The sequence below is a fragment of the Nansenia antarctica genome (genome assembly GCF_963989245.1).
Source record: "Nansenia antarctica genome assembly, chromosome: 12".
In the NCBI taxonomy this organism is placed as follows: Eukaryota; Metazoa; Chordata; class Actinopteri; order Argentiniformes; family Microstomatidae; genus Nansenia; species Nansenia antarctica.
This window is the reverse complement of record NC_137682.1, coordinates 30,558,254-30,583,364: the sequence shown is the minus strand read 5'-3', so window position 1 is coordinate 30,583,364 and position 25,111 is coordinate 30,558,254. Positions and strand designations below refer to the sequence as shown.

The 25,111-nt window shown below is 43.8% G+C and overlaps 1 protein-coding gene and 1 pseudogene across 2 annotated transcripts; one reads left to right on the top strand and one right to left on the bottom strand.

Moving 5' to 3' along the window:
* Positions 1 to 1,342: 1,342 nt before the first annotated feature.
* LOC308169062 (somatolactin-like) lies at positions 1,343 to 16,125 on the top strand (the record flags this gene model as incomplete). The annotated part of the gene is made up of 3 exons (XM_080543696.1): positions 1,343 to 1,544; positions 14,333 to 14,521; positions 15,992 to 16,125. The coding sequence occupies 3 exons, from the start codon at positions 1,343 to 1,345 to the stop codon at positions 16,123 to 16,125; spliced, it is 525 nt and encodes a 174-aa protein (XP_080399822.1).
* A 2,580-nt stretch (positions 16,126 to 18,705) lies between these two features.
* Positions 18,706 to 23,458, bottom strand: LOC308169061 (annotated as a pseudogene). Its single transcript has 4 exons — positions 22,598 to 23,458; positions 21,351 to 22,472; positions 20,804 to 21,225; positions 18,706 to 18,807 (listed from the first exon to the last, which is right to left on the bottom strand). The product of its transcript is annotated as an uncharacterized misc_RNA (transcript).
* Between the last annotated feature and the right edge of the window lie 1,653 nt (positions 23,459 to 25,111).

The following is a 25,111-nucleotide window of genomic DNA, read 5'->3' as shown; positions in this document are numbered from 1 at the left end:
CTCCCAGTGAATGCACTGGGAGACACACGCATATCAACCAGTTCACACGCTCTCACGCCACACCTAACATTTCTCACACCGAGAAATAACAATTGTTTTGCAGGACTTTTATTTTTGAAATTCCTTTAAATAAAGCTACCGGACATGAGTTTCGTGGCATCTTTCTGAACGCGCGTTAACTTGAGTCTGCAATCAAAGCGGGAGGCGAGCGCTGCTGGAAGAACCTGTGTTCACGCGAGCTGCATGTAATGTTAGAACGTAGTAAGCAATGTTGCCAGATTGGGCTACTTTTGGTCACACTGGACGGGTGGATTCGGCAGCTTTGTCAATTTCATCTGGCAACCCTGGTAGCAAAATATGTGCATACAACATCGTGTCTGGTAGCCTACTGGTACTTTCAAATCGCAAGTTGTTTCATCCGGTAACATAGGCTAAGTTACTGGTTTACGTTTCTCTGTTCTCTTTTTCGGGGTGATGGAGGAGAGAAATTCCAGATAAAATCCATGATGGGACTTTGCTCATCATACTCCGTCCTCACCAGTGGGGTAGTCTAGTTTTTTCTAGTGGGTATACTGTGATTTTTCCCTCCCAGCCTCATATCGTTCATTTCGGAACGCCATAAAAATAATGTTATATATATAAATTACATGTTATAAGGCTGATATGTGCATGATAGTGCTGCATTTTGACATAATTCATGTCGCATAACCCTAACCCCCGTTGATGGTATATGACGCTATAGTCAGTCCCAATGGTCCAATATTCGAGTGCTTCGTAACACAGACGGGGTGAATTTTATGAATGAAAGTGAAAGTTCTGTCACAAAACGCTGTTACGTATCCTTACACATTTTTAAGTGGGTATATGGAAATCCTTGGCCTTTCCTAGTGTGTATACGGCGTAGTCCTGCGTATCAAACCCAGGGTCACGGCTTGGCTCAACGACACCATCAGATCTCAGAGAAGAGCGTGGAGACAGGCGGAACGCAGGTGGAAAAAGGACGGGCTGACCATCTCACTCGAGATTTTGAGGGAAAAGCAGAGGACCTATCAGAAGGTCGTAAAGACTGAAAGGGCTAAGTACTTTGCCACTCTCATCTCCATTAACTCACACAACCCCAGAGTGTTATTCAGGACGATCAACACCGTTGTTCACCCCCCCCCCTACCGTCATCCAGGATCCATCCCTGGCTAAGTGCGAGGAATTTGTATCCTTTTTTTCTGATAAAGTCACCAATATCAGAAAAAACATCCCGCACTCCACCAAGGACTTAGCCACCACACTGGGATGTTCATCCACGTTCTCCAGCTTCTGTCCCTTCACTCTACCAGCCCTATCCAAGATGGCCGCTGTACTGAAGCCGGCCTCATCGCCTCTGGACCCCATCCCTACCCCCCTCCTCAAAGAGGTGTTCGACACAGTAGGGCCACACATCCTCTCAATAATCAACAGCTCGCTGGCCACTGGCATTGTTCCGCCCACCCTCAAACAAGCAGTGGTACAGCCTCTCCTTAAGAAACCCAACCTGGACCCTTCTAACCTCAGTAACTACAGACCCATCTCCAAGCTCCCAGTCGTGGTCAAGCTCCTGGAAAAGGCTGTCCTCAGCCAGCTATGGCCCTACCTCCAACAGAACAACATCCTGGAGAAGTTTCAGTCTGGCTTCAGACCTGGCCACAGCACTGAGTCGGCACTTTTAAAGGTTTGGAACGACCTCCTCCTCATCGAAGACTCCAGGAAATGTGCTGCCCTGGTCCTCCTGGACCTCAGCGCAGCTTTTGACACCATAGACCATGCCATCCTCTTTAATCGACTCCAGCAGGAGGTTGGCATCACCAACACCGCCTTGTCCTGGTTCAAGTCTTACCTCAGCAATAGAACCTACGCCGTCCACATAGCAGACAGCTCCTCCAGACAAGCCAACCTCACCTGTGGGGTCCCTCAGGGCTCCATCCTCGGTCCCATCTTGTTCTCCCTCTACATGCTCCCCCTCTGTCTAATCCCTCAACGCTACCAGATCTCATTCCACTGCTATGCGGACGACACCCAGCTTTACTTATCAATCAACACTGACGACCCCGTCGATCTGATGCGCCTGATGGACTGCCTCCACGATGTGAAGGAGTGGATGGCCCAGAACTTCCTACAGCTGAATGAGAGCAAGGGGGAAATCCTCCTCATCGGCAACACCACCGCCATCACTCAGCTCAGCACCAACATGGGAAGCCTGTCCACCCTTGTCAGACCACATGTCAAGAACCTCGGTGTCATCTTTGACTCCGAGCTCAACCTTAACCGACAAGTGAGCTCCGTCGTGAAGTCATGTTTCTACCAACTACGTATCATAGCCAAGATCAAGTCCTTCCACACCCCCAGTGACCTGAGGAGGGTCGTCCTCATGCTAATTTCATCTAGTCTCGACTACTGCAACTCACGCTATGCTGGACTTCCTGATAAGACCATCTACCGCCTGCAGCTAGTCCAAAATGCCGCTGCCAGGCTGGTGTCAGGCACTAAAATGAGTCACCACATCTCCCCTGTCCTCATCTCCCTTCACTGGCTCCCAGTAAAGAAGAGAGTGAAGTTCAAGATCTGCACCTTTGTCTACAAAGCTCTCAACAGTCTCGCCCCACCCTACATCAAGGACCTCCTGGACCTGTCTTCCACCTCAAGGCCCAGGCTCAGGTCCGACGCCCAACTCAGCCTGAGGGTCCCCCGCACCAAACTCAAGAGGAAGGGTGACCGTGCCTTTGCGGTGATAGCACCGACCCTGTGGAACGCGCTCCCTTCCGCCATCAAGTCTGCCCCCACTCTGGACTCCTTTAGAGCCAAGTTAAAAACCCACCTCTTCGTCAATGATGTTCCCTAAGTCTACTCCCTATTTGTTGTAAATTGTATCCCTTGAGATGTTCGTTTAAGTAGTCTGTGTCTGTTTGCTTTCTGTGTTCCTTGTCCTTGTCCTTGTCTTTATCTGTTCCTTTACCCGGGCTGCGCCCCGGGCCGATGTAAAAGTTGGATGGGGGGCGCATTATAAATAAAATTAACAATTAACAATTAACAATCACGTAGACTACACCACTGGTCCTCACACTCATGTTTTTCCCCCTCCATTAATCTTCTGTTATTCAACACGAGTGTGAAAATGGATTGTATCCTTTATCTCAGAGACACTATGGCAGAGTTTCTTAAATAGGCCACTTAATTTGGGTGAGATGATAGGCCTACTTTGCAACTTTACAGTTTTGGTAACAGTTTTTTGTTTCTCTACTGTAACATAACCAGATACATTAATTAAATAACAATTGAGGGATCCCCAATTGTTTGTTGTATTTGTATTGTAATTAATAATAACAATTGGGGGTCCCTCAAAAAAATGTGGGCGCGCTGTGCGGGCACAAGATCGACCACCAAGTCCTCATTCTGACCCAGGAAAAACCCTGGTATGTACTGTATAACATGATAGCCATCTATGAGCAATGCACAGTATATAAGATGATGACCAAGGGTCTTTCTGCTGCTGACCAAGGGGCTGAGCCCTGTTGATGGGGCCCAATTTTCTTTTAGACTCTGTAGGCTACTGTATTTGTTTATTAAGATTTCATTAAATACCAAATATATTTTAAATTGAATGTAGGTGAATAAGGTTTGTATTAACGCCCTGTGATAGCGGCTCAATTAAGCCAAGTGCTATAATATAGGGTAGGCATTCGTCTGGAAGCGGGAGAGGGCAGAGAAGGGTGACTTAACGTTTCTAGGATCCTGATGAGAGTGTGTAGCCGGTGTAGGCTGACACACTGGATCTCTGCGTTGTGTTAACAATTGAGACGGACAACTTCTTGCCGGACAGTAGAGGGGTTTATTCTGTTGCATACACACACCTGTTGCACACAGAAATAGAATGAGCATTCACAGCATACACTGGCTCTCACGACACACCTCTCCTCATCATGGCTCATTGCCGTCTCCAGAGAATTATAATTATCCCAAACAATAAAACAAAAATGACTATTGTAAAATAGTTGCAGTACTATAAGATGTGGTCACACAGTAGTTACAGTACAATAAGCTGTGGTCACACAGTAGTTACAATACAGAATCTACCCCTCCCCCCCCAGCGGCAATATTTCACAAGCAAGAAAATGAACATGTGACTAAAATCAGAAACATCACATAGGCTACATACAAATAAAAAGGAATTAAACATACAATGACCAAGAGCACACATACCTGTTGCACACAGAAATAGAATGAGCATTCACAGCATACACTGGCTCTCACGACACACCTTCAAGAAGAAATGAACAGCAGCGATTGTGTGAGAGACCACTCGTGCGCACATGGCTAACTGGCTAGCTTAAGCTGAACTAGCACATTGTTGTAAAGTTTAACAAAAAAAACATCCTCGCTGTGAAATGCACATTATAATACTAACCAAAAGCATAAATAACTTTTACAACAGGCATGTAACTTTGTCCTATGTTTATACCCTGTTTTAACCGAGTTTTAACATGCTAGCTCACGGGAGCTCTGTCAATGCTTACCTCTCCTCATCATGGCTCATTGCGGTCTGAAGAGAATTACCGCGAAGCATAACGGAATAGGAAATGAAAGTAAAGGTGTCAAAGGTCACAACTTAATAAATTAAAAGCTCCCAAAATAAATAATACACAGAAACGATACAATCATGAATACCAACAATAAAACATTAGTAAAAAGCAAAAAGGATTCTTGGAGAAATATAAATTAAATAAACACATTGGTTACAAGTGCGCAAATACGATCACATCACACCCATCCTCCACTCACTACACTGGCTTCCCATCTCCTCTCGGATCATTTACAAAATCTCACTGTTAACTCATCAATGCATTCACGGCAACGCACCCCCTTACCTCAAGGACCTGGTCAAATCCCACAGCCCCTCCACTCGCACTCTCCGCTCATCAAATGCAAACCTCCTCAAACCCACCAAAACCCACCTCCGCTCCATGGGAGACCGGGCCTTCTGCTCCATCGCCCTCGAACTGTGGAACGCCCTCCCTGCCCACCTGAGAGCACCACAGTCGGTCGACTCTTTTAAGAGCGGACTTAAGGACTTATCTTTTTAACAAAGCGTTCCAGTAGCCAGATTTGTATTTATTTTTTTCTTTAGTTTTATGCCACAGTGTCTTTTTAACCTTTCTGCTTTTGATGTTTTTAGTGATCTTTATTGTGTTGTGCTGTTTTTGTTTCTTTTATTGACTGTAGCACTTTGAGATTCTTGAAATGTAAAGTGCTTTATAAATAAAATCCATTATTATTATTATTATTATTGTTTGATCATGACAACTAACCAGGCAACTGCTTATACTCAAGTTGTAAAAGAAAATCAGAGGAGATGGTGGATTTTATCATATGAGGACAATTTTAGCATCCCTTCAGCATCAGTGACTTCGTAACTTGGTAAAAATGTCATTGCATGTGTGCGTGCCCCCTCATCCACAGTATTTTACTCAATATGCGCAAAACTAAATGTTGAAATAGCAGTAATACCATGTTCATTGATAAAATGACATACGGTTTGGAAAGGGGGGATGATTTTGACCGTTTTTATTTCAGGGGGATGCCATCTCCCCTCATCCCCCCTCAACTTGAGTGCTGATGACAACTAACCAGCAAATGCTGATACTGTAATAATATAATGGTCTTATTTTTATCAGGTGAAAAGAAAAATCCTGTATAACTTAGCACGTGGCTGGGCAAGGTCCGTTGTGTAGCGCACTAGGCATGTTCAAGGGGAGATTGACAGCTCTGGAGGGATATAAATAAAGACTGAAATACTATCATAAACATCAGATCCCTTTAAATCTTGAATTAAACTCATTTTCTCGGCTGATAACAACATTGCTAATTTTATTACGAGCCACATTCACTTCGCATGAATTACAGTAGGCAGTGCGGCTCACATGCCTGTAATAACTCTGCATAACCAGTAGGTAATGTGCGTACGCAACATCAATACCCGACGTAGAGCTATGATCATTTCCACGGTCAAATCGACTCATGTTGAAATTGTATAAATCACTACGTTGACGTGGTTTTCTACATACGACACGGGTAAGACCACATTTTATAATAATAATAATTCATTACATTTATATAGCGCTTTTCCGAGGCTCAAAGACACTGACAATATGGGAGAAACGGAAAACACAGAAACAACAAGCAACGGAAAACATGGGCACATAGAACACAGAGTTAACGAATGGGGAGGGGGGGGGTGGCAGGGTTGGGGGAGATGGCTAGGGGTAGGGGAGGCTGTAAGCATGGGAGAACAGGTAGGTTTTGAGGTGGGATTTAAAGGTTAGGAGTGAGGGTGAGTCTCTGAGTGGTTGAGGGAGAGAGTTCCAGAGGCGGGGTGCAGCTCGTGAAAAGGCACGGTGACCGAAGCCTTTGACTTTTGAGGGTGGGACAGTGAGGGGAACAATGGATGAGGATCAGAGGGTACGGGTAGGGCGGTGGGGGAGGTCAGTCAGATAAGGGGAGGCCAGGCTATGGAGGGCTTTGGATGTGAGGATGAGCACTTTGAATTGGATACGTTCTTTGATGGGGAGCCAGTGGAGAGAGTGGAGGACAGGAGTGATGTGGTCACGGGACCGGGTGTTTGACCATCTGGAGTCTATGGAGGGAGCGGGAGGTGATGCCGGTGAGTAGGGAGTTGCAATAGTCAAGGCGGGAGGAGATGAAGGCGTGGATGAGGGATTCAGCAATGTTTCGGAGGTGGAAGTCGGATGTCTTGACAAAGGAACTGACGTGGGGATCAAATGAGAGGGTGGGGTCCAGGATGAAGCCAAGGTTGCGAGCCAGGGGGGAGGGGGTGATGGTAGTGTCGTCAACGGTGAGTGTGATGGGTCCGGTTTTATTGAGAATGGATTTGGTGCCGATGAGGATGACTTTGGTCTTTTCACTGTTAAGTTTGAGGAAGTTGTGTGTTAGCCAGGTTTTTATTGCTGAAATGCAGTTTTCAATGTGACTGAGGGGTGGGTTCTGGGTCGATTTTGTGGTGATGTAAATCTGGGCATCGTCGGCGTAGCAGTGGAAGTCCAGGTTGAATTGGCGGATGATATGACCGAGGGGGAGTATGTAGCAGAGGAAAAGCAGGGGGCTGAGGACTGAGCCTTGGGGGACCCCTGTGTGACAGAGGAGGAGGTGGAGGTGTGACCGGAGAGGGAGATGAACTGTTGTCTGTTGGTGAGGTAGGAGGTGAGCCAGTCCAGGGCGGTGCCCTCAACACCCAGTTGGCGCAGCCTTTGAAGGAGGATGGAGTGAGACACTGTGTCGAAGGCTGCGCTCAGGTCTAGTAGAACTAGGATGTTGAGGGCACCTGAGTCTGCGGAGGTGAGGAGATCATTGATGACTTTGACCAGGGCTGTTTCGGTGCTGTGATGTGTGCGGAAACCAGATTGAAGGGGTTCATACAGGTTGTTGGACTGGAGGTGGGAGTGACGTTGGACAGAGACAGCACGCTCAAGGGTTTTGGAGAAGAATGGTAGGTTGGAGATGGGGCGGTAGTTGGAGAGGTTGGCTGTGTCAAGAGTGGGCTTTTTGAGAATGGGGGTGACAGCGGCGAGTTTGTATATTGAGGGAACGTGGCCTTGGGATAGTGACTGATTGAAGAGGGCAGTGAGGTGGGGGATGAGGGCAGGGAGGCAGGCCTTGGTCAGGGTGGTAGGGAGGGGGTCGAGGGAGCAGGCGGTTGTTTTGGAGCCGGTGATGATGGTAGTGATGAGGGAGGAGTCAACGGGAGAGAAAGTAGTGAGAGGAGTAGGGGGGGGGGGGGGGGGTAATCAGCAGGGGGGAAGATGACAGCAGGGGGGGCGGGGGTGGAGGAGTTGGAGAGGGAGGCAGTCAGTGAGCTGTTAATGTGGGAGATCCAAAGTACTTTCTATAAATGAGGCCCCTGGACTTACTGCTGAGAAATGACATAGCTGGGACTAGGGTTAACCCAGAAGTTACAGAGTGTCCGGTCTATCCTGTTGAGATCAGGAATTTAGAGGCAGAGTTTCCTGAGGTTTTCACCTCTTGTGTGGTCACCCGAGCTCAGGCTAGAGAGAAGTTAGTGGCTAGCGCATCAGATCAAAGTGTCCTATCCTCACCTATAGTTGATGAGGAGCCAATGGTGGATCTATGTGACACCATTTTCCCTCAGTTGGTGTAAGGGAAAACTATGGGTTTTGATAATACATTTTGTAAGTCTGTCTGGGCAGAATCAACATTTGATTACCTCAGTCTAGTAGACAATGAAAAGTGGTTTCCTCTGCTTCGGTTTCAACATTTGCTAGATAACAGATACATTTGAATAGTTCACCTCCTTTTGTTTTCCATAGTCTGTCTTTGATGCCTAGAAACTCAAGACAATGTTGATCCACACCAGGTTGCTCAGCTTGTGTTTGCTCTGGTGCTCTCCTTCCTTACCTTTGTTATACCGTATAAGGAAGGGAGGGCCAGATTCACCCACATCACTTTCCTCCCTCTTCCTCATCTATGACCTCCCCTCAACATGATTGGTTTGACCTCACCTGAGGGCGGGTTTGCTACGACAATCATTTTCATCCAATAATTGTCTGCGACCCGACTAGACGCTGTAGGTTCTGCTGCGACCCGACTAGACGCTGAGTGTGTTCTCTGGTGATGCTCTGCCAGGCCTGTACTGCAGCCATCTTCAGTTGTTGTTTGTTTTGAGGTCTTTCTTCCTAAAATGTTAAAATCAGGATATGAAATACATGTTCAATTAGATTTAAATCTGAAGATTGACCATTCAAGAACTTTCCGCTTTTTGGCCCTGAAAAGTCCTTAGTTTAGTATGTTTGGCTCAAACAGACAAAATGTTTCTGTACACTTCCAAATACATGCTGCTGCTACTGTCACATGCCCAAACCACATTTTTCTCTGCAGGCCTTTTAGCAGTGGCGGCTGGTGCTAAACATTTTGGGTGGGGCACAGGTTATGGGGGCATGCTCCACGGGGAAGAATATCAACTTTAAAATCTGGATTTACAGTCGATTTTAGCATGAGAATATTACCCCCCTGTACAGACCTCGCCATCCCCTCTACCCCCCTGTACAGACCTCTTCATCCCCTCTACCCCCCTGTACAGACCTCTTCATCCCCTCTACCCACCTCTACAGACCTCTTCATCCCCTCTACCCCCCTGTACAGACCTCTTCATCCCCTCTACCCACCTCTACAGACCTCTTCATCCCCTCTACCCACCTCTACAGACCTCTCCATCCCCTCTACCCCCTGTACAGACCTCTTCATCCCCTCTACCCCCCTGTACAGACCTCTTCATCCCCTCTACCCCCCTGTACAGACCTCTCCATCCCCTCTACCCTCCTCTACAGACCTCTTCATCCCCTCTACCCCCCTGTACAGACCTCTTCATCCCCTCTACCCCCCTGTACAGACCTCTTCATCCCCTCTACCCCCCTGTAGATACCGTCATCCCCTCTACCCACCTCTACAGACCCCGTCATCCCCTCTACCCCCTGTACAGACCTCTTCATCCCCTGTACAGACCTCTTCATCCCCTCTACCCCCCTGTACAGACCTCTTCATCCCCTCTACCCCCCCTGTACAGACCTCTTCATCACCTCTACCCCCCCAGTTTTCTCTACAATTTCTACAATTTTCTCTCTACAGTTTCTACACGTCAACGTGTACCGAAACACTTGTTTCCAACGTGGTCCTACGTTTCTCCTACACCAAGACACATACAAAGAGCATAGAAACATACAAAGAGCATAGAAACATACAAAGAGCATAGAAGATACAATCAGAATACAGTCTGCCATTCCTTCTCCCAGCATCGATTTGGTTTTCCTATCATGACTGAAGGACAGACGATTCACTTACTTACACTACTGTAAGTCGCTTTGGATAAAGGCGTCTGCTAAAATGCCAAACATGTAAACAAATAAATCATGTAAATGTCGGCTAAGGTGATCAGCTGAGCTTGACTTGGGACTTGACTAACAACAAGTGACCCATTTCCCATCTCACACGCTGTTGTTGCACAACGTTATTGTGTGTGTGTGAGTGTGTGTGTGTGTGTGTGTGTGTGTGTGTGTGTGTGTGTGTGTGTGCGTGTGCTGGGTGAATACAAAACACACTATTGTTTCTCAATTTGAATGTCTTCATTTAATATAAAATATAAAAGATAAATAATTAAAAATAAATTATATATGTTTATATATATGTATTTATTTTATATCTGGCGGCCAGTTGGGGGGGCACCAGCACGTCTGTGGCCCCCTGAGGCCCGCCCATAGTGCCTAGAAACCAGAGGGGATAGGGCCTTCGCAAAGTCAGCCCTTAGGCTCTGGAATAGCCTCCCCCTCCATGTCAGATCTGCCCACAGCGTCGAGGCTTTTAAAACATTAGCTAAGACAGTGGTTCTCAACCTTTTTTGGGCCAGCGCCCCCCTGTCCATTATCCAGGTCTCTTACAGACCTGTACGTCTGACCTTACGTCCCCCCATCAAAAAAAGTTGGCTTATTTTCTTCCCTAAATATTAATGTTGACTAATATTCTGTGTTATATAATTTTAAAAGCATGTCACTGAATGCCAAATAATAGATTGGATTTAACTGGGCAGTTGGAATATCATTATCATTAGTTTACCAGAGAGCAGAAAAGCCATGTGAATGTGAATAAAAATGCTGTTTCTGAGTGTTAAACAAACTCAGACAAACTCAGAGAATACAAACAGACTGCTACGGAACTGCAGCAATTTCACACATGTCCGATGCAGAACAAACAGTAGGCTGCAGAACTGTACATTACAACTAACATTGTTAGTTTTTATAAGTGTGCTGGTGTTGCATTTCTCCAAATTGCTGTTTTATGATGCTAATATTTATTCATTTTTGATTGGACTTTGGGGGGGGGGGGGGGTGTCACAATATGGCGGCAAACGCTAGGGGGCTATTATTTTAATATTTTATTTAGTATTCTATGGTATTATTTTCATAAACTGACCACTTCGAATTTCTCATATCAAAACATATCAAAACATAACAAAGTTCCAAAGTTCAGAGCTCTGCACTCTGGGAGCGCTCAGAGATGGGCGCTCTGACTGAAAACACGGTTTTGCCCGAGCGAACTGACCGTTCGTGCATTTACGAACGTACCCGTAATAACACTGACAGCTGATCAATACAAAAGACGCTGCAGCTGATGCGTTCGTTTCCAGGACATCACAAGAGGAGCAACATATCACAAAAAAGCGATCGTATATTTTAGTTTGCAAACACATCGCAATGCTAACCTCAGAATGGCACTAGGGATAACATCCACAACAACACTTAACAGTAATACATTTATGTAATATACTGTGATGAACCTGCGAGGGGAGGGGACATTCGTAGCTAATTTCTCTTTTGGTATTGGTAAGCAACAGAGAACTTTCAGGACTGGTTTATTACGATCGCTTTTTTGAGATAGGTTGTTCCTGCTGTGATGTTCTGGTATGGTGGTATAGTATTAGCACTCATTTTAACTAAATTAAATAAGCTGTATTGAAAGGAAGCGAACGAAGCGAACGCAACAATTACAATGAGCCCACAAACTGAAACATATATCACTCAAGCATAGCCGACAAGGAAAACACTCATAGAAGTTGGCCATTGGTCAACATGATGTTACAGATGGGATGAACCGGGGTTCTTTCTATCGTAGCATAGTATTGGAATTTCTGCACTGTACATGAACTGTCAAGATTCTTCTACAATGCAGCTTACCCAGACACATTGGAAACCAGTGGCGGCTGGTGCTAAACATTTTGGGTGGGGCACAGGTTATGGGGGCATGCTCCACGGGGAAGAATGTCAACTTTAAAATCTGGATTTACAGTCGATTTTAGCATGAGAATAACAGTGTTTCCCCTAGGTTTGCTGCCTTGGGGGGGTGGCATGGACCGTGGCATGGACCCCCCCCCCCAGGGGGTAAGACCCTGCGACATACCAGCGTCATGTCCAGGGGGTGTACTAACTTGTACATTAAGCCGCCTCACACTACGGAAACAGGAGATAGGCTCCTTCCCTATGGGCCATTAGGCTCGAGAACCATCGGTTCTCAAGGCTACTTACTTATGTGGTCTTGACTACCTGTCCACTTTCTCACCTGGTTCTTGCTCTCTCTATCTCTGGTGTGCCGACACCATCCTGCTCTCTCTCCTTCTCTCCCTCCCTATCCTCCTCTCTCCCTTTTGCTGTCAACCAAAAGGCAAACATAACAACCAGAGTATTTATAATCTAATAAGAGGTATAAATTGATCCATATCAATTGTTATTCATATATACATACATATCATATATTCGTCATAGTCAGGGACTCCAATTAAATGTCACGTAGCCTATAGGCATCTCCATCAATCCAGGATTCATTACATTGTCTACTGTCACATTGCCCATATAGTGGGCTGTTGTTCAGGTATTGATGTTAGCCATTGATGTAGTCAGGATTATAGAGTTGGTTTAATTACCTGGATGTAGTCTGCCATGGCCTCTCTGTGGTCCGTGAAGGAGGCAGTGTTGTTAGCAAATGTGACAATCAGCTTGCGTGGAAATAACAGCCCATACCTCACGTTAGCCTCCCGCGGGGTTGAGGTCCCAGCTTGTCGGCACCAAACACGTACACGTCGCATAACAGGGAATTCATAAAAGCAGTGGGATTGCCTTTCTCACTGTCTTCAGGCAGTCCCAACACTCGAATATTAAAACTGCGGCTACGTGCTTCAATCTGTTCAATTTTCTGTTTCAGTGACATATTATCCGACTGTGATTGAGAAAGTTTTTGTTCGATATCAGTTAGACGGCGTTCCGTCTCGTTAGCGGCTGTTTCCAGGTCCTTTACCTTGGTCGTATTGGAAATCATATCCTTGCGGAGTGAATCCAGACATTCTTTAATTGGTTTAAGTTTCAGATCAAATGCGGAGTCAAGCTCTTCACGTATGACTTCTCTCATAATTGATGCAAGTTCTCCGCGGTCCATCACCGTAACTTTTTGTTTTAGATCGCTTCTTAGATTTCTTAACTCTCTGCTGCCAGCAGCGTTGGCCATACAACTTGAGTAACATATATCAAACAATCAACAAACAGCCTTGACTTCGGTAATAGGTCCAGTTGCAATATCAATGTATTTTAACAGTGAATTTTACACACACACAGATAAAATGTTTATTGTATTGGAGGATTTTTAATGAATGCTGATAGGCGCCGACAGAATATCAGCCGCATTTTGTGAATAAACAATGTTTATTTTAAAAAAAAACTTTTACAAATCGCAACTAGGAAGTGAAGGTGGGGGCGGCGCCCCAGAGCCCTCTATCGGCCAGCCGCCACTGTTGGAAACTATCAAAAGCTCTGCCTTTGCTAGCTGAGTTTTTAGCTTCTCCATCTTCTTGATGACACTCTCACTTTTATTTTTTGGGGCGCTGCGCTACGTGTGTCTGCGTCACAGAGCCCGGCCAAGTTCAGAGCGCTCAGAGATGGGCGCTCTGACTGAAAACACGGTTTGTCCGAGCGAACTGACTGTTCGTGCATTTACGAATGTGCCCGTAATAACACAGCTGTTTTTCATGAGAAAAATACTTTATGCGTGAACGCCCCCCAAGAACACCTCAACGCCCCCCTTTAAAAATTATTTGCTACAGCGCCCCCCGATGTTGTCTGAACGCCCCCGTTGAGAAACGATGAGCTAAGACGTACCTCTTCTCCCTGGCCTTTGGCTTGAGTTGAGCCCTTCTCCCGACAACTGCACTTTTCTGCACTTTTATTTCTGCATCTGTTGTATTCTGTATTGCACCTTGTTTTTGTTTTAGTGTATTCTTATTTGTTGTTTTCTTTTACTTATATGTTATTCTGTTAAGCACTTTGGGCAGCTGTTTTGTCATTGTGAATGTGCTATATAAATAAACATGACTTGACTTGACTCTAAACCAATTTGATTAATTCATGGACTGCTTAAAATATATAAAGGTAGTTGGTGACCTCAAAGAAACCAGCAAGACCATGGTCCTGACTGTATGAACAGAATGAGCATAAAGCAAGGTATTTTATTAGAGAGAAAGAGAGAAAGAGACTTGCTTTAATCTAAGCAAGGTAATCATTTCAATAAAATTATAATTTGTTAAATGCGCTTTGTTGACTTAGGCTCATTCATTTGCAAATAGTTCTAGTGTGTACATATTGTAAAACAAATATTTCCAGTCATTTGTGCAGCATGTTCATGATGTGCTTGCTGCAAATGCAAGTTGGAACACAAGTGTGTGTGTGTGTGTCTGTGTACTCAGTTCTGCAGGGTAGTTTGTGGGCAGTTCTGCTCTGGCCTTGTCTGCTCTTTCTAGGCTTCCCTCTGGACTGTCAGGATGAGCAGGGCAGCCTGACGCGCTGTGATTCCATCTCCCAGGAGGAACAACTGGACAGAGTCATCCAGCATGCTGAACTCATCTACCGTGTCTACCGAGTCCTGCACACTCTCTGTGAGTACCAGCCAACTCCAATGAAATGTTCTGTGTTTGCAGAGAGAGAAAGTCTTGAAAAACCATGACATGCTTTATCCTATGCACCTTGTATTTTGGGGAAATTCTTCAAACTGCAGGGAAATATTTTCAACTGCTCTTGGGCATCAGGGATGGTCAGTTCCCCTTTGTACCAAATATAAACATCAGGGATGGTCAGTTCCCCTTTGTACCAAATCTACATTCAGCAGGTAGTGAACTAGTGGCGTGGTCCTCATCAGGAAAGTTCATCAACGTCACTAGTTCCACTGATACCAGGCTCATACACTGTCCTTAAAGGGGTAAACTGGGATTGGTACATACATATTTGGCCTTTTAAATTAATTATATAACATTGATTCATGAAGAATATAACTTGTAATGCTTCATAAGTTTAGTTGAACACTAAGCTGCTTTCACATTAGGATTTCACGAATTCCGCCAAAATAATGTAAATAAAACTGTATTGCTTCATAACTTATTAAAACTATCATTTTGATCTCATGGATGGTCAGTCATTGCATCCTTACGGCCAAGCTCCACCTGCTGCGTTGCGTCAACTCGCCATCGGCGTTGCGTCAACTTCCCGTTGTCCAAGCTCCACCTGCTGCGTTGCGTCAACGTTGCATCAACGTCAGCGTTCTACTCTAGCTCCACTGGCTAGCTCGTACTTGGAGCTGTCCGTGGTACCACGTGGTACAATTGGTCTCATTGTGACGTCTGCGTCCACCGTCAAAAATCTAACTTTTTTGAATGTCTACTTTGGACGCAGCCATCGGACGCAACGCTGACGCAATGCAACGCTGACGCAACGCAGCAGGTGGAGCACCTTTCATTGATTACAATGCATTTGATCCCAATTTCGGACGCAACGCACATTAGACGCAACGCTGACGCAACGCTCGATGGCCATGGTGGAGCTTGGCCGTTAGCTTCATCTATGAATTTGAAAGTGGTTATATTTCTTCAGCCCCATCCCACAGCTGTTTACCACAAAAAGTGGCAGGTGACCGCTTTCTTGTGGTTTCCCATTTTAAGCTTAATGGCTGATGAGCCATGACCGAAAATATTTCTGGTAGTCTATGCTATCAATTAGTAGGCCTATTCATTAAGCCTGCAGACATTTAACTTCTCTAACCAGTTCTTCCTCTTCTCTCTAAGACTGTTCTTCTAAAACCCTCTATAACATGAATTCAAATGATTGTACATGACACAGTTACTAACTTGCTATAACATAACACTTGTGTAGATGCTAGACGAGGGCATGATGAGGGCATGATGAGCACCACTTACTACAAATGGTAAATGGACTGTACTTACATATAGCGCCTTTGTTGCTGCTCCAAAGCTGCTCCAAAGCGCTTTACAACGGCCTCTCATTCAACCATTCACACACACATTCACACACCAATGGCGGCAAGCTGCCATGCAAGGCGCCAGCCCGCTCACTAGTATACAAGCAGGGCCTAGCCCAGTATGACATGCAAGTTGAAGTGCTGGAGTCTGTGTTGAGGGACTCCAACCTGCTCAGCTGCTTCAAGAAAGATGCCCACAAGATGGAGACGTTCCTCAAGCTACTCAAGTGAGAGACTTGAGAAATACAGCTGTTTTTAATCTAGAGGAAGGTTCTGTTCACCTCCTCCAAATCTTCTCTACACATAGAGCACAATACACTCTCCCTTTAATGTGGCATATTTCCTTCCTGTTTTGGTGCACCTGCTTAAATATGTAGCAAGGTCATATTAGACAGATACAACCGTGCCTTGCGGTGTTTGACCTTGTGCTCAGTGCGAGCTGTTAGTTAAACAGTTACATTGAACACCAAGTTGTTATCATGGTTTGCCAGTTTTAGATGCATTTAATATTTTACTGTGTACTGTACTATGTATTATTATTTTTGACCTTACACAACATGGCTATCCCAGAGGATGAAAATAAATCTACATATTTGCCGATTGATTTCCATTTCCTTTGTTCTTAACATGAGTTAGTATTCCTCCTTGGTTCAGCACTGTTTTATTATTCTAGTGGCCCAATGTGTATTTTGTGAGATGCTGTTCTTTTAGTTGGACTGGCTTCACCAGCATTAGTGAAATGAAACATACTGTTTGCGGACAAAAAGATTAGCTAGATATGTTCTACAAGGACAGAGGGAGAGAAGAGATGCAAACAGAGAAGGCAGGAGGAAATGGAAACTAATAATGTTAGCTATAGCTAGCTATGTACTGTAAACTTGTCTATGAAAAGCCTATCTGACCCAGTGACTAGCACTGAGATATTGACAGCTGACAGGAGTGGTTGGGAGTGGGTATTGTTACCGCCCATTACCTGGCAGGTGTCTAAAAGATCCAAATCTTCAAAAGGCTTTTTCTCTGGATTGTGATTTCAGGGGTACCAACATTGCGTCTTCTTAAATGTTCTTCCGATTTCAATGTATGACACATCATTTGAAAGCTTACAATCGGTAGTTCCAGCATATGTAAAAAAATAAATAAATAAATAATAATAATTACCTTGGCAACTGGTTACTCAAAACACCAGCTGGTGTCACATTTGGACCCCCTTTTCAGATTTTGCCTTTTGACATCAGCATGATGTCAGCATCAGTGTTGTTTTTAGTTCAGCAGCTTCAAGTTCCTCGGTGTCCACATCATTGAGGACTTAACACTAGGGAATCCGTGAGGTGTTAAACAGCACCAGTGAGTACAAAAAAAATTCTACCTTTGCACTCGATCACATTTCAGGACCCTCCTTTCATGACTTTTCCTAGATATGTGCGTTCTACCACCCAGCATCTTTACATTTTCAAAATCGAGTTAGTATAAAGCGTTTTAGCAGGATTTCTGTGTGTGTCTGTGTATTTGGCCTGGTATTATTTTTCTCCACGGCTGCAATTCTCTTTTATATCAGCAGAGGGAGCAAGGACACACACACACACACACACACACACACACACACACACACACACACACACACACACACACAAGGGGACACACACAAGGGGCTTCAGTGGATAAGACTGATATTTGTAAACATATATAGGCTAAATAAAGCAATAGGGATACATAAGATATGTCTTTATAATAATGCCTTTTTTTGTATGTTTTGTTTTGTTTAATGTTTAACTGTTTAACTGTTTGTAAGTGCTTAATGTTGTGTGGCCTGTAATTGTCCTGTGGCTTCTATGTGCTTGAAATGTCGCTGCCCCCATAAGTGTGTATGTGGTGTTTGTTGTAGCCCCTTCAATCACCTCAGCTTGCTTACGTGTGTTTTTTGTCAAGTGTGATGTTGGGGTACCCTGTCTCAGCCACGTGTTCTTAGAATTTTTAAATGTTTTATTTTAACTAATGACGTTACTTTTCAGGATGCCATGTTGCAACTGGCCGGGGACTTCAGCTGAAAATTAGCCGACTAGGCTAACGCTGCCTTTTTTACTATATTTTATATGGTTCATGTATTAGGATTGTCCTCGATATAATAAACTAATAAACTAAACTAAACTAAACTATATGTACAGACAGTTATGAAAATTATAAACTGTACAGTATGTCTCCCAATCCCTTCAGACGTTTGAAGTGCTGCCTGTCTATAGTGCTGCCTGTACTCATCAACGTATATTATAAAAATATATATATTTATAATATTGTATATAATGCATTTTTTGTATATCACTGTAGACCACAGTCTCACTCACATATACACAACACATAACACAACACTGTTGTGTATAATAATAATAACTGTAATACACAACAGGCAAGATGGTTGTAGCCTACATAGATATATACACAGATTAATATTTGTACACTCGTTTTCGAACATTAGATAGTTGATTTTGGCAACATTGTAGTAGCCAATTTCAGAGTGTATTAATAATTGTGTTTGTTTCAATCCTCAGTGTGTTCATTTTATAGTGTGCAGTGAACAAAAATTTGATAATAATCGTTTTCGAACATTATACTACATTACCCATGCTGCTTAGCGGTGATGTCAAATGATGTCACGATGATTATGCCTGTTGCAACACTGCGTTACCACAATCATCCACAGAACGCTGCCACCCCCCACAGCGGGAACACGGATGACCACGGCAACACAATGCTGCAACACCCATCACCTTCCTTTTCAATAATAGCAATCAACCATCATTCAGACATATACATATCTTATGCATCCCCACCGCCATGCCACAAACATGAGTCCCACGCAGCGCCGAAGCCCGAACCCGAGCACAACGTGTGCCCCCCCCCGACGGTGTGCTGGGGGTGCTGTGGCAAAGGCGCTGTGTGACAGCGCCCACGCTGAGCGCTCCGGCGACCTCCTATTCACTTTTTAATATATTTTTTATATATTGGTATAACATTTGTTACCATACTTTTTACTTGACGTGAACATTGCAAGTAAATTAAAATGTTACTTGAATTATCTGTCTTTCTGTGTTCGTTTGTAGTACACATATGCCTTTTTGATAATTTCCACTCATCTTCAAAAATTCCCAGAATATTCTGTTCTATGAATATGTAAACACTGATTGATTCTATCTTCTTCCTAGCATGTTCAATGAACACTTCAATGTTGGTCATTTTCATCAAAAAACTACTTTTCAGACAAAAAACTGAGAAAACCCAATCTGAACCAATCTGAATCAATCTGAACCAATCTCCAATCTAGGTCTGAGCTAAAACTATGTTATAAAACTAAGTTGTGCTGACAAAATACATCCAACATCTAAATAGCAAAACATATCATTTTAGTAATATTGTTACTAACGTCAGAACATGAGAGTTCTCTCGAGGAATCTCGCATACTATTTACGGTAGGATGTAGAGCTGAATTCGACCCTAAAAGAGAGACTCCTCCGGTCTTGCAGACTCCAGAGGGATAACATATATAACATTGATCCAACGTTACTGTATGATAATATTGCATAAATCATAAAACACGGAATTTTCCAGGTTTGGCAGTCACAGAGTTAATAATATTAAATTTTGACTTGTAGTTCAATGCTTATGGTAGTAGGATCAAATTATGATGTGACACACACATATTACACACAGATTACACACAATTTGTTGAGTTTACAATACTTTTTCTGACCTTTGTGAATCTCACCCCCCTATATATATATCATAACACATTATTATTCTCATCATTGATTCACACATACAGAATTCTGCCCCAAACCAATTTTACCAACACAATTTGAAAACTGGCCATCTGGCAAGGTTGGGTCCCCCCATTTTGACCGACTTTGATTCAAATGTGAATTGACACATTCCAATGTTGATGGGTTTTTGAATTGGTCGTTGATGGTAACGTTTCTGTAAATTAATATATATATCCTATTGCATTATTTGAAAATGTACAGCGTTGTAAATAGTGTCATTCAATGCACAACGCACGTCATTTCACACAACTGAATGACTTTCTGAGGCAGTGAAATAATACATTATCAATACATGATATACTGGTGGCCTTTCCTGTCTGTCTTCACTAGATCTGTCCAATAAAATGAAAAATTATGAGTGGGACTGCTCAGAAAAAATAATAATACATTATATACTGTAGGCCTATTATAAATATCCGTTCGTTATATAATATTAGTTGATGATTACATAATCAAATGTAGGCTACTTCAATTACTTTGCTCCGCACAACAGAGAGAGTTGAGTAGCCTACAACTAACCTACTCAACTACTCACCAGGCTGAGTACAGCCTTTCTGGTGGGAGGTGAGGGGGGGATGGTAGAATGCTTTGTTTGCTGATCGGCAAGTAATGAATAAGATTACGCTCCCCCTCGCATGATCCATTACATCAAGTGAATGGAACTCTCTTTAGAAACTAGTTATTCTTGTTTATTTCAGTGGTGTAGGACGTGACTTTCATTCATACAATTCACCCCGTCTGTGTTACGAAGCACTTGAATTTTGAACCATTATGAATATATAGCGTCATATAGGCTACCATCAATGGAGGGAAATGCGACATGAAATATGCCAAAATGCAGCACTATATGTACAGATCAGCCTTATAACATGTCATTTAGATATTTTAGATATATAATATATATATATTCACCCTGACGGTCAAGAAACGCAATGCAGAGCAATTCAACTGATCAACGCAACGGCCCCATTGAGATGAATGACTTCCGGTGCAACGCAATGGCCTTGTGTGCACGCAGCTTAACAGCTAATGGGGATCCATAGAAATAGACACACAGACTCACGTATTATCTGCTTCTGGTCCTCATCGGCAGCGACAGCCAGAATGGAGGCAGGGAGAGGCTCCTGGTCCTGGACATGGACAGCAGGCTGCTGGGCCTGTGGAATGGCAGCCATGAAAAATCCAGGTGGGGGAGCAACCTGGTAGAGGTTGATGTCTGGGTTGGGAACGGTGCAGACGCTGGCCATCCTCTGCATGTGCTGGTTGGTTCTGTGAGCTCCTCCTTGCTCTGGGCCAGGGCCACATACAGGGGCTTGGTGGCCACGATGCGGCTGTTCATCTCAGTCACAGCCTTGGTGGCCGCCTCAGGGGGGGAGAAGCACACAAAGCCAAATCCCTTGCTGCGTCCACCCTCCATCATCACCTTTGCACTGGTGATCGTTCCAAAGTGGGAGAACTCTTTGTGCAGCTGCTCATCATCCAAGCGGTCATGCAAGTTCTTCACATACAGGTTGACACCCTGGTAGAGAGAAACCCTGTTTAGTGAGATGTTTTTCATCCCTCAAATACATCAACAATGGTTACCATGACTATCAACTTATTTTACTTACATAGTATATGTATATTTTTTTCATAAACACACACCTGGTATCTGGTCCTGCAGCCCTGCTTTATCTGCTCAAACTGGCGCTTCAGCACAGTCTGGCGCTCTCCTCTCTTCAGGGCACGGCCCACGTAGATCCATCTCTCATTTATCTCCTGGCCATTCATCTCATCAATGGCTCTCTTGGCATCTTCATGCCTTTCGAAGTTGACAAATCCAAAACCCATGGATTTACCAGCGCCATCAGTCATGACACGGACGCTCAGGGCTGGTCCAAATCGTTCAAACATTTCCTTAAGGCGTTGGTCATCCATATCCTCTCCAAAGTTTTTGATGTAAATGTTAGTGAATCCAAGTTCAGCCTCTCGTTCTTTGAGAGATTTGAATTTTTCAATAAACACTTTTCTGCCATTCAATACCATGCCATTGAGTCTCTTAATAGCTCTCTCAGCGGCCTCCTTGGTATTATACTGCACAAAGCCAAAGCCTTTAGAGCCATTCTCATCAGATGCTACCTTGCAGGAAAGGATGTCCCCAAACTCAGAGAACATGTCGTAGAGGTGCTTGCTGTCAAAAGTCTCCACTAAATTCTTGATGAAGATGTTACCGACCCCACTATTCCTCAGAGAAGGGTCACGCTGAGACCACATGATGCGCATAGGTCTTCCATTGACGTCATCAAAGTTCATGGTGTCCAGGGCACGCTCTGCGTCAGCTTGCTGTTGAAAGTTGACATAGGCATACCCAAGAGATTGGCGTGTTAGCAAATCCCTGCACACTCTTATAGAGATGATTGGACCAGAAGGGCTGAATTTCTCATGCAGCATTCCCTCAGTGGTGTCCCTGTGGAGATCTCCTACATACAAGGTGCAGACGCTGGCCATCCTCTGCATGTGCTGGTTGGTTGTGTGAGTCTGGCGCTCCTCCTTGCTCTGGGCCAGGGCCACATACAGGGGCTTGGTGGCCACGATGCGGCTGTTCATCTCAGTCACAGCCTTGGTGGCCACCTCAGGGGAGGAGAAGCACACAAAGCCAAATCCCTTGCTGCGTCCACCCTCCATCATCACCTTTGCACTGGTGATCGTTCCAAAGTGGGAGAACTCTTTGTGCAGCTGCTCATCATCCAAGCAGTCATGCAAGTTCTTCACATACAGGTTGACACCCTGGTAGAGAGAAACCCTGTTTAGTGAGATGTTTTTCATCCCTCAAATACATCAACAATGGTTACCATGACTATCAACTTATTTTACTTACATAGTATATGTATATATTTTTCATAAACACACACCTGGTATCTGGTCCTGCAGCCCTTCTTTATCTGCTCAAACTGGCGCTTCAGCACAGTCTGGCGCTCTCCTCTCTTCAGGGCACGGCCCACGTAGATCCATCTCTCATTTATCTCCTGGCCATTCATCTCATCAATGGCTCTCTTGGCATCTTCATGCCTTTCGAAGTTGACAAATCCAAAACCCATGGATTTACCAGCGCCATCAGTCATGACACGGACGCTCAGGGCTGGTCCAAATCTTTCAAACCTTTCCTTAAGGCGTTGGTCATCCATATCCTCTCCAAAGTTTTTGATGTAAATGTTAGTGAATCCAAGTTCAGCCTCTCGTTCTTTGAGAGATTTGAATTTTTCAATAAACACTTTTCTGCCATTCAATACCATGCCATTGAGTCTCTTAATAGCTCTCTCAGCGGCCTCCTTGGTATTATACTGCACAAAGCCAAAGCCTTTAGAGCCATTCTCATCAGATGCTACCTTGCAGGAAAGGATGTCCCCAAACTCAGAGAAAATGTCGTAGAGGTGCTTGCTGTCAAAAGTCTCCACTAAATTCTTGATGAAGATGTTACCGACCCCACTATTCCTTAGAGAAGGGTCACGTTGAGACCACATGATGCGCATAGGTCTTCCATTGACGTCATCAAAGTTCATGGTGTCCAGGGCACGCTCTGCGTCAGCTTGCTGTTGAAAGTTGACATAGGCATACCCAAGAGATTGGCGTGTTAGCAAATCCCTGCACACTCTTATAGAGATGATTGGACCAGAAGGGCTGAATTTCTCATGCAGCATTCCCTCAGTGGTGTCCCTGTGGAGATCTCCTACATACAAGGAGGCCATCGATTGAATAGACGCACTAGGATTCATGTCTACTGACTGTAAGATTGGAAAAAGTTTGGAAAAGTTTGTGAAACAAATAATTGTCTATCTATCTAGCTCTTCACAGAGGATTTGCAGGTAAATGAACAGCATGTGTACTGCAGATGGATTCTAGAAGCCCAGCTGCATGTTCTACATTGTTATGTCATCACACTGTGAGATTCTTAATGACTGGATGTGATGTGTGTAATGTTTTAGAAGAATTCTAACTTCAGTCATTGTTACATCACAGACCATAGCCAGGGTCCATTTAGAGGCCCTTAAGCATGTCTTTCCCAGAGAGAGAGAGTTGACCATAGCTGCAACGTTTGCAGGAAAAGCACTATGCAAATAAAAAGTTATTATGATTATTATGATTATTATATTCATCACAAGTCATTTCACAGCAATCGGACTGGTTGAATTATGGCTCAAAACCACCAAGGTCATGTCCTCTGTGTGTCTCAATGGGAGCTACAGTCCTGGTCCATCCATGTTGGCAGAGCCTTCTGAAAAATCATTTCATAGAACACTTTGAAAGAAGTTGAAACATTTGAAACAATGTAACTATTTATTGAACTAATAGATATTTCGTTGTTCATTCTCTAAACAACTGTTCAACTTAAGTTAAATTCAGCACATTGTCAAATGTTTAAATAACTTTAACTTTCCTACACTTTGCACATATCTGTGTAGACAGAGAGCTTCAGATGTAAGACTGACAAACAGTCAGATATTGCTTCCAGCTGTTTTACTTTTTCTTTTCAGTAAACCTCATTATGGTTTATGGATACCCAAGTATATCAAAGTTAGCATTGTTTTGGGGCCCAAAATACCATAACTGTCCCATCTCACTGCTGTGTAATACTGATATAACTACATCTCACTGCTGTGTAATACTGATATAACTACATCTCACTGCTGTGTAATACTGATATAACTACAGTAAACTGTGTACTACTGATATAACTACATCTCACTGCTGTGTACTACTGATATAACTACATCTCACTGCTGTGTACTACTGATATAACTACATCTCACTGCTGTGTAATACTGATATAACTACATCTCACTGCTGTGTAATACTGATATAACTACATCTCACTGCTGTGTAATACTGATATAACTACAGTAAACTGTGTACTACTGATATAACTACATCTCACTGCTGTGTACTACTGATATAACTACATCTCACTGCTGTGTACTACTGATATAACTACATCTCACTGCTGTGTAATACTGATATAACTACATCTCACTGCTGTGTAATACTGATATAACTACAGTAAACTGTGTAATACTGATATAACTACATCTCACTGCTGTGTACTACTGATATAACTACATCTCACTGCTGTGTACTACTGATATAACTACATCTCACTGCTGTGTAATACTGATATAACTACAGTAAACTGATATAACTACAGTAAACTACATCTCACTGCTGTGTAATACTGATATAACTACATCTCACTGCTGTGTAATACTGATATAACTACAGTAAACTGATATAACTACAGTAAACTACATCTCACTGCTGTGTAATACTGATATAACTACATCTCACTGCTGTGTAATACTGGTATAACTACAGTAAACTGTGTAATAGTGATATAACTACAGTAAACGGATGCTTGGTAAAGTCTGTCAGTG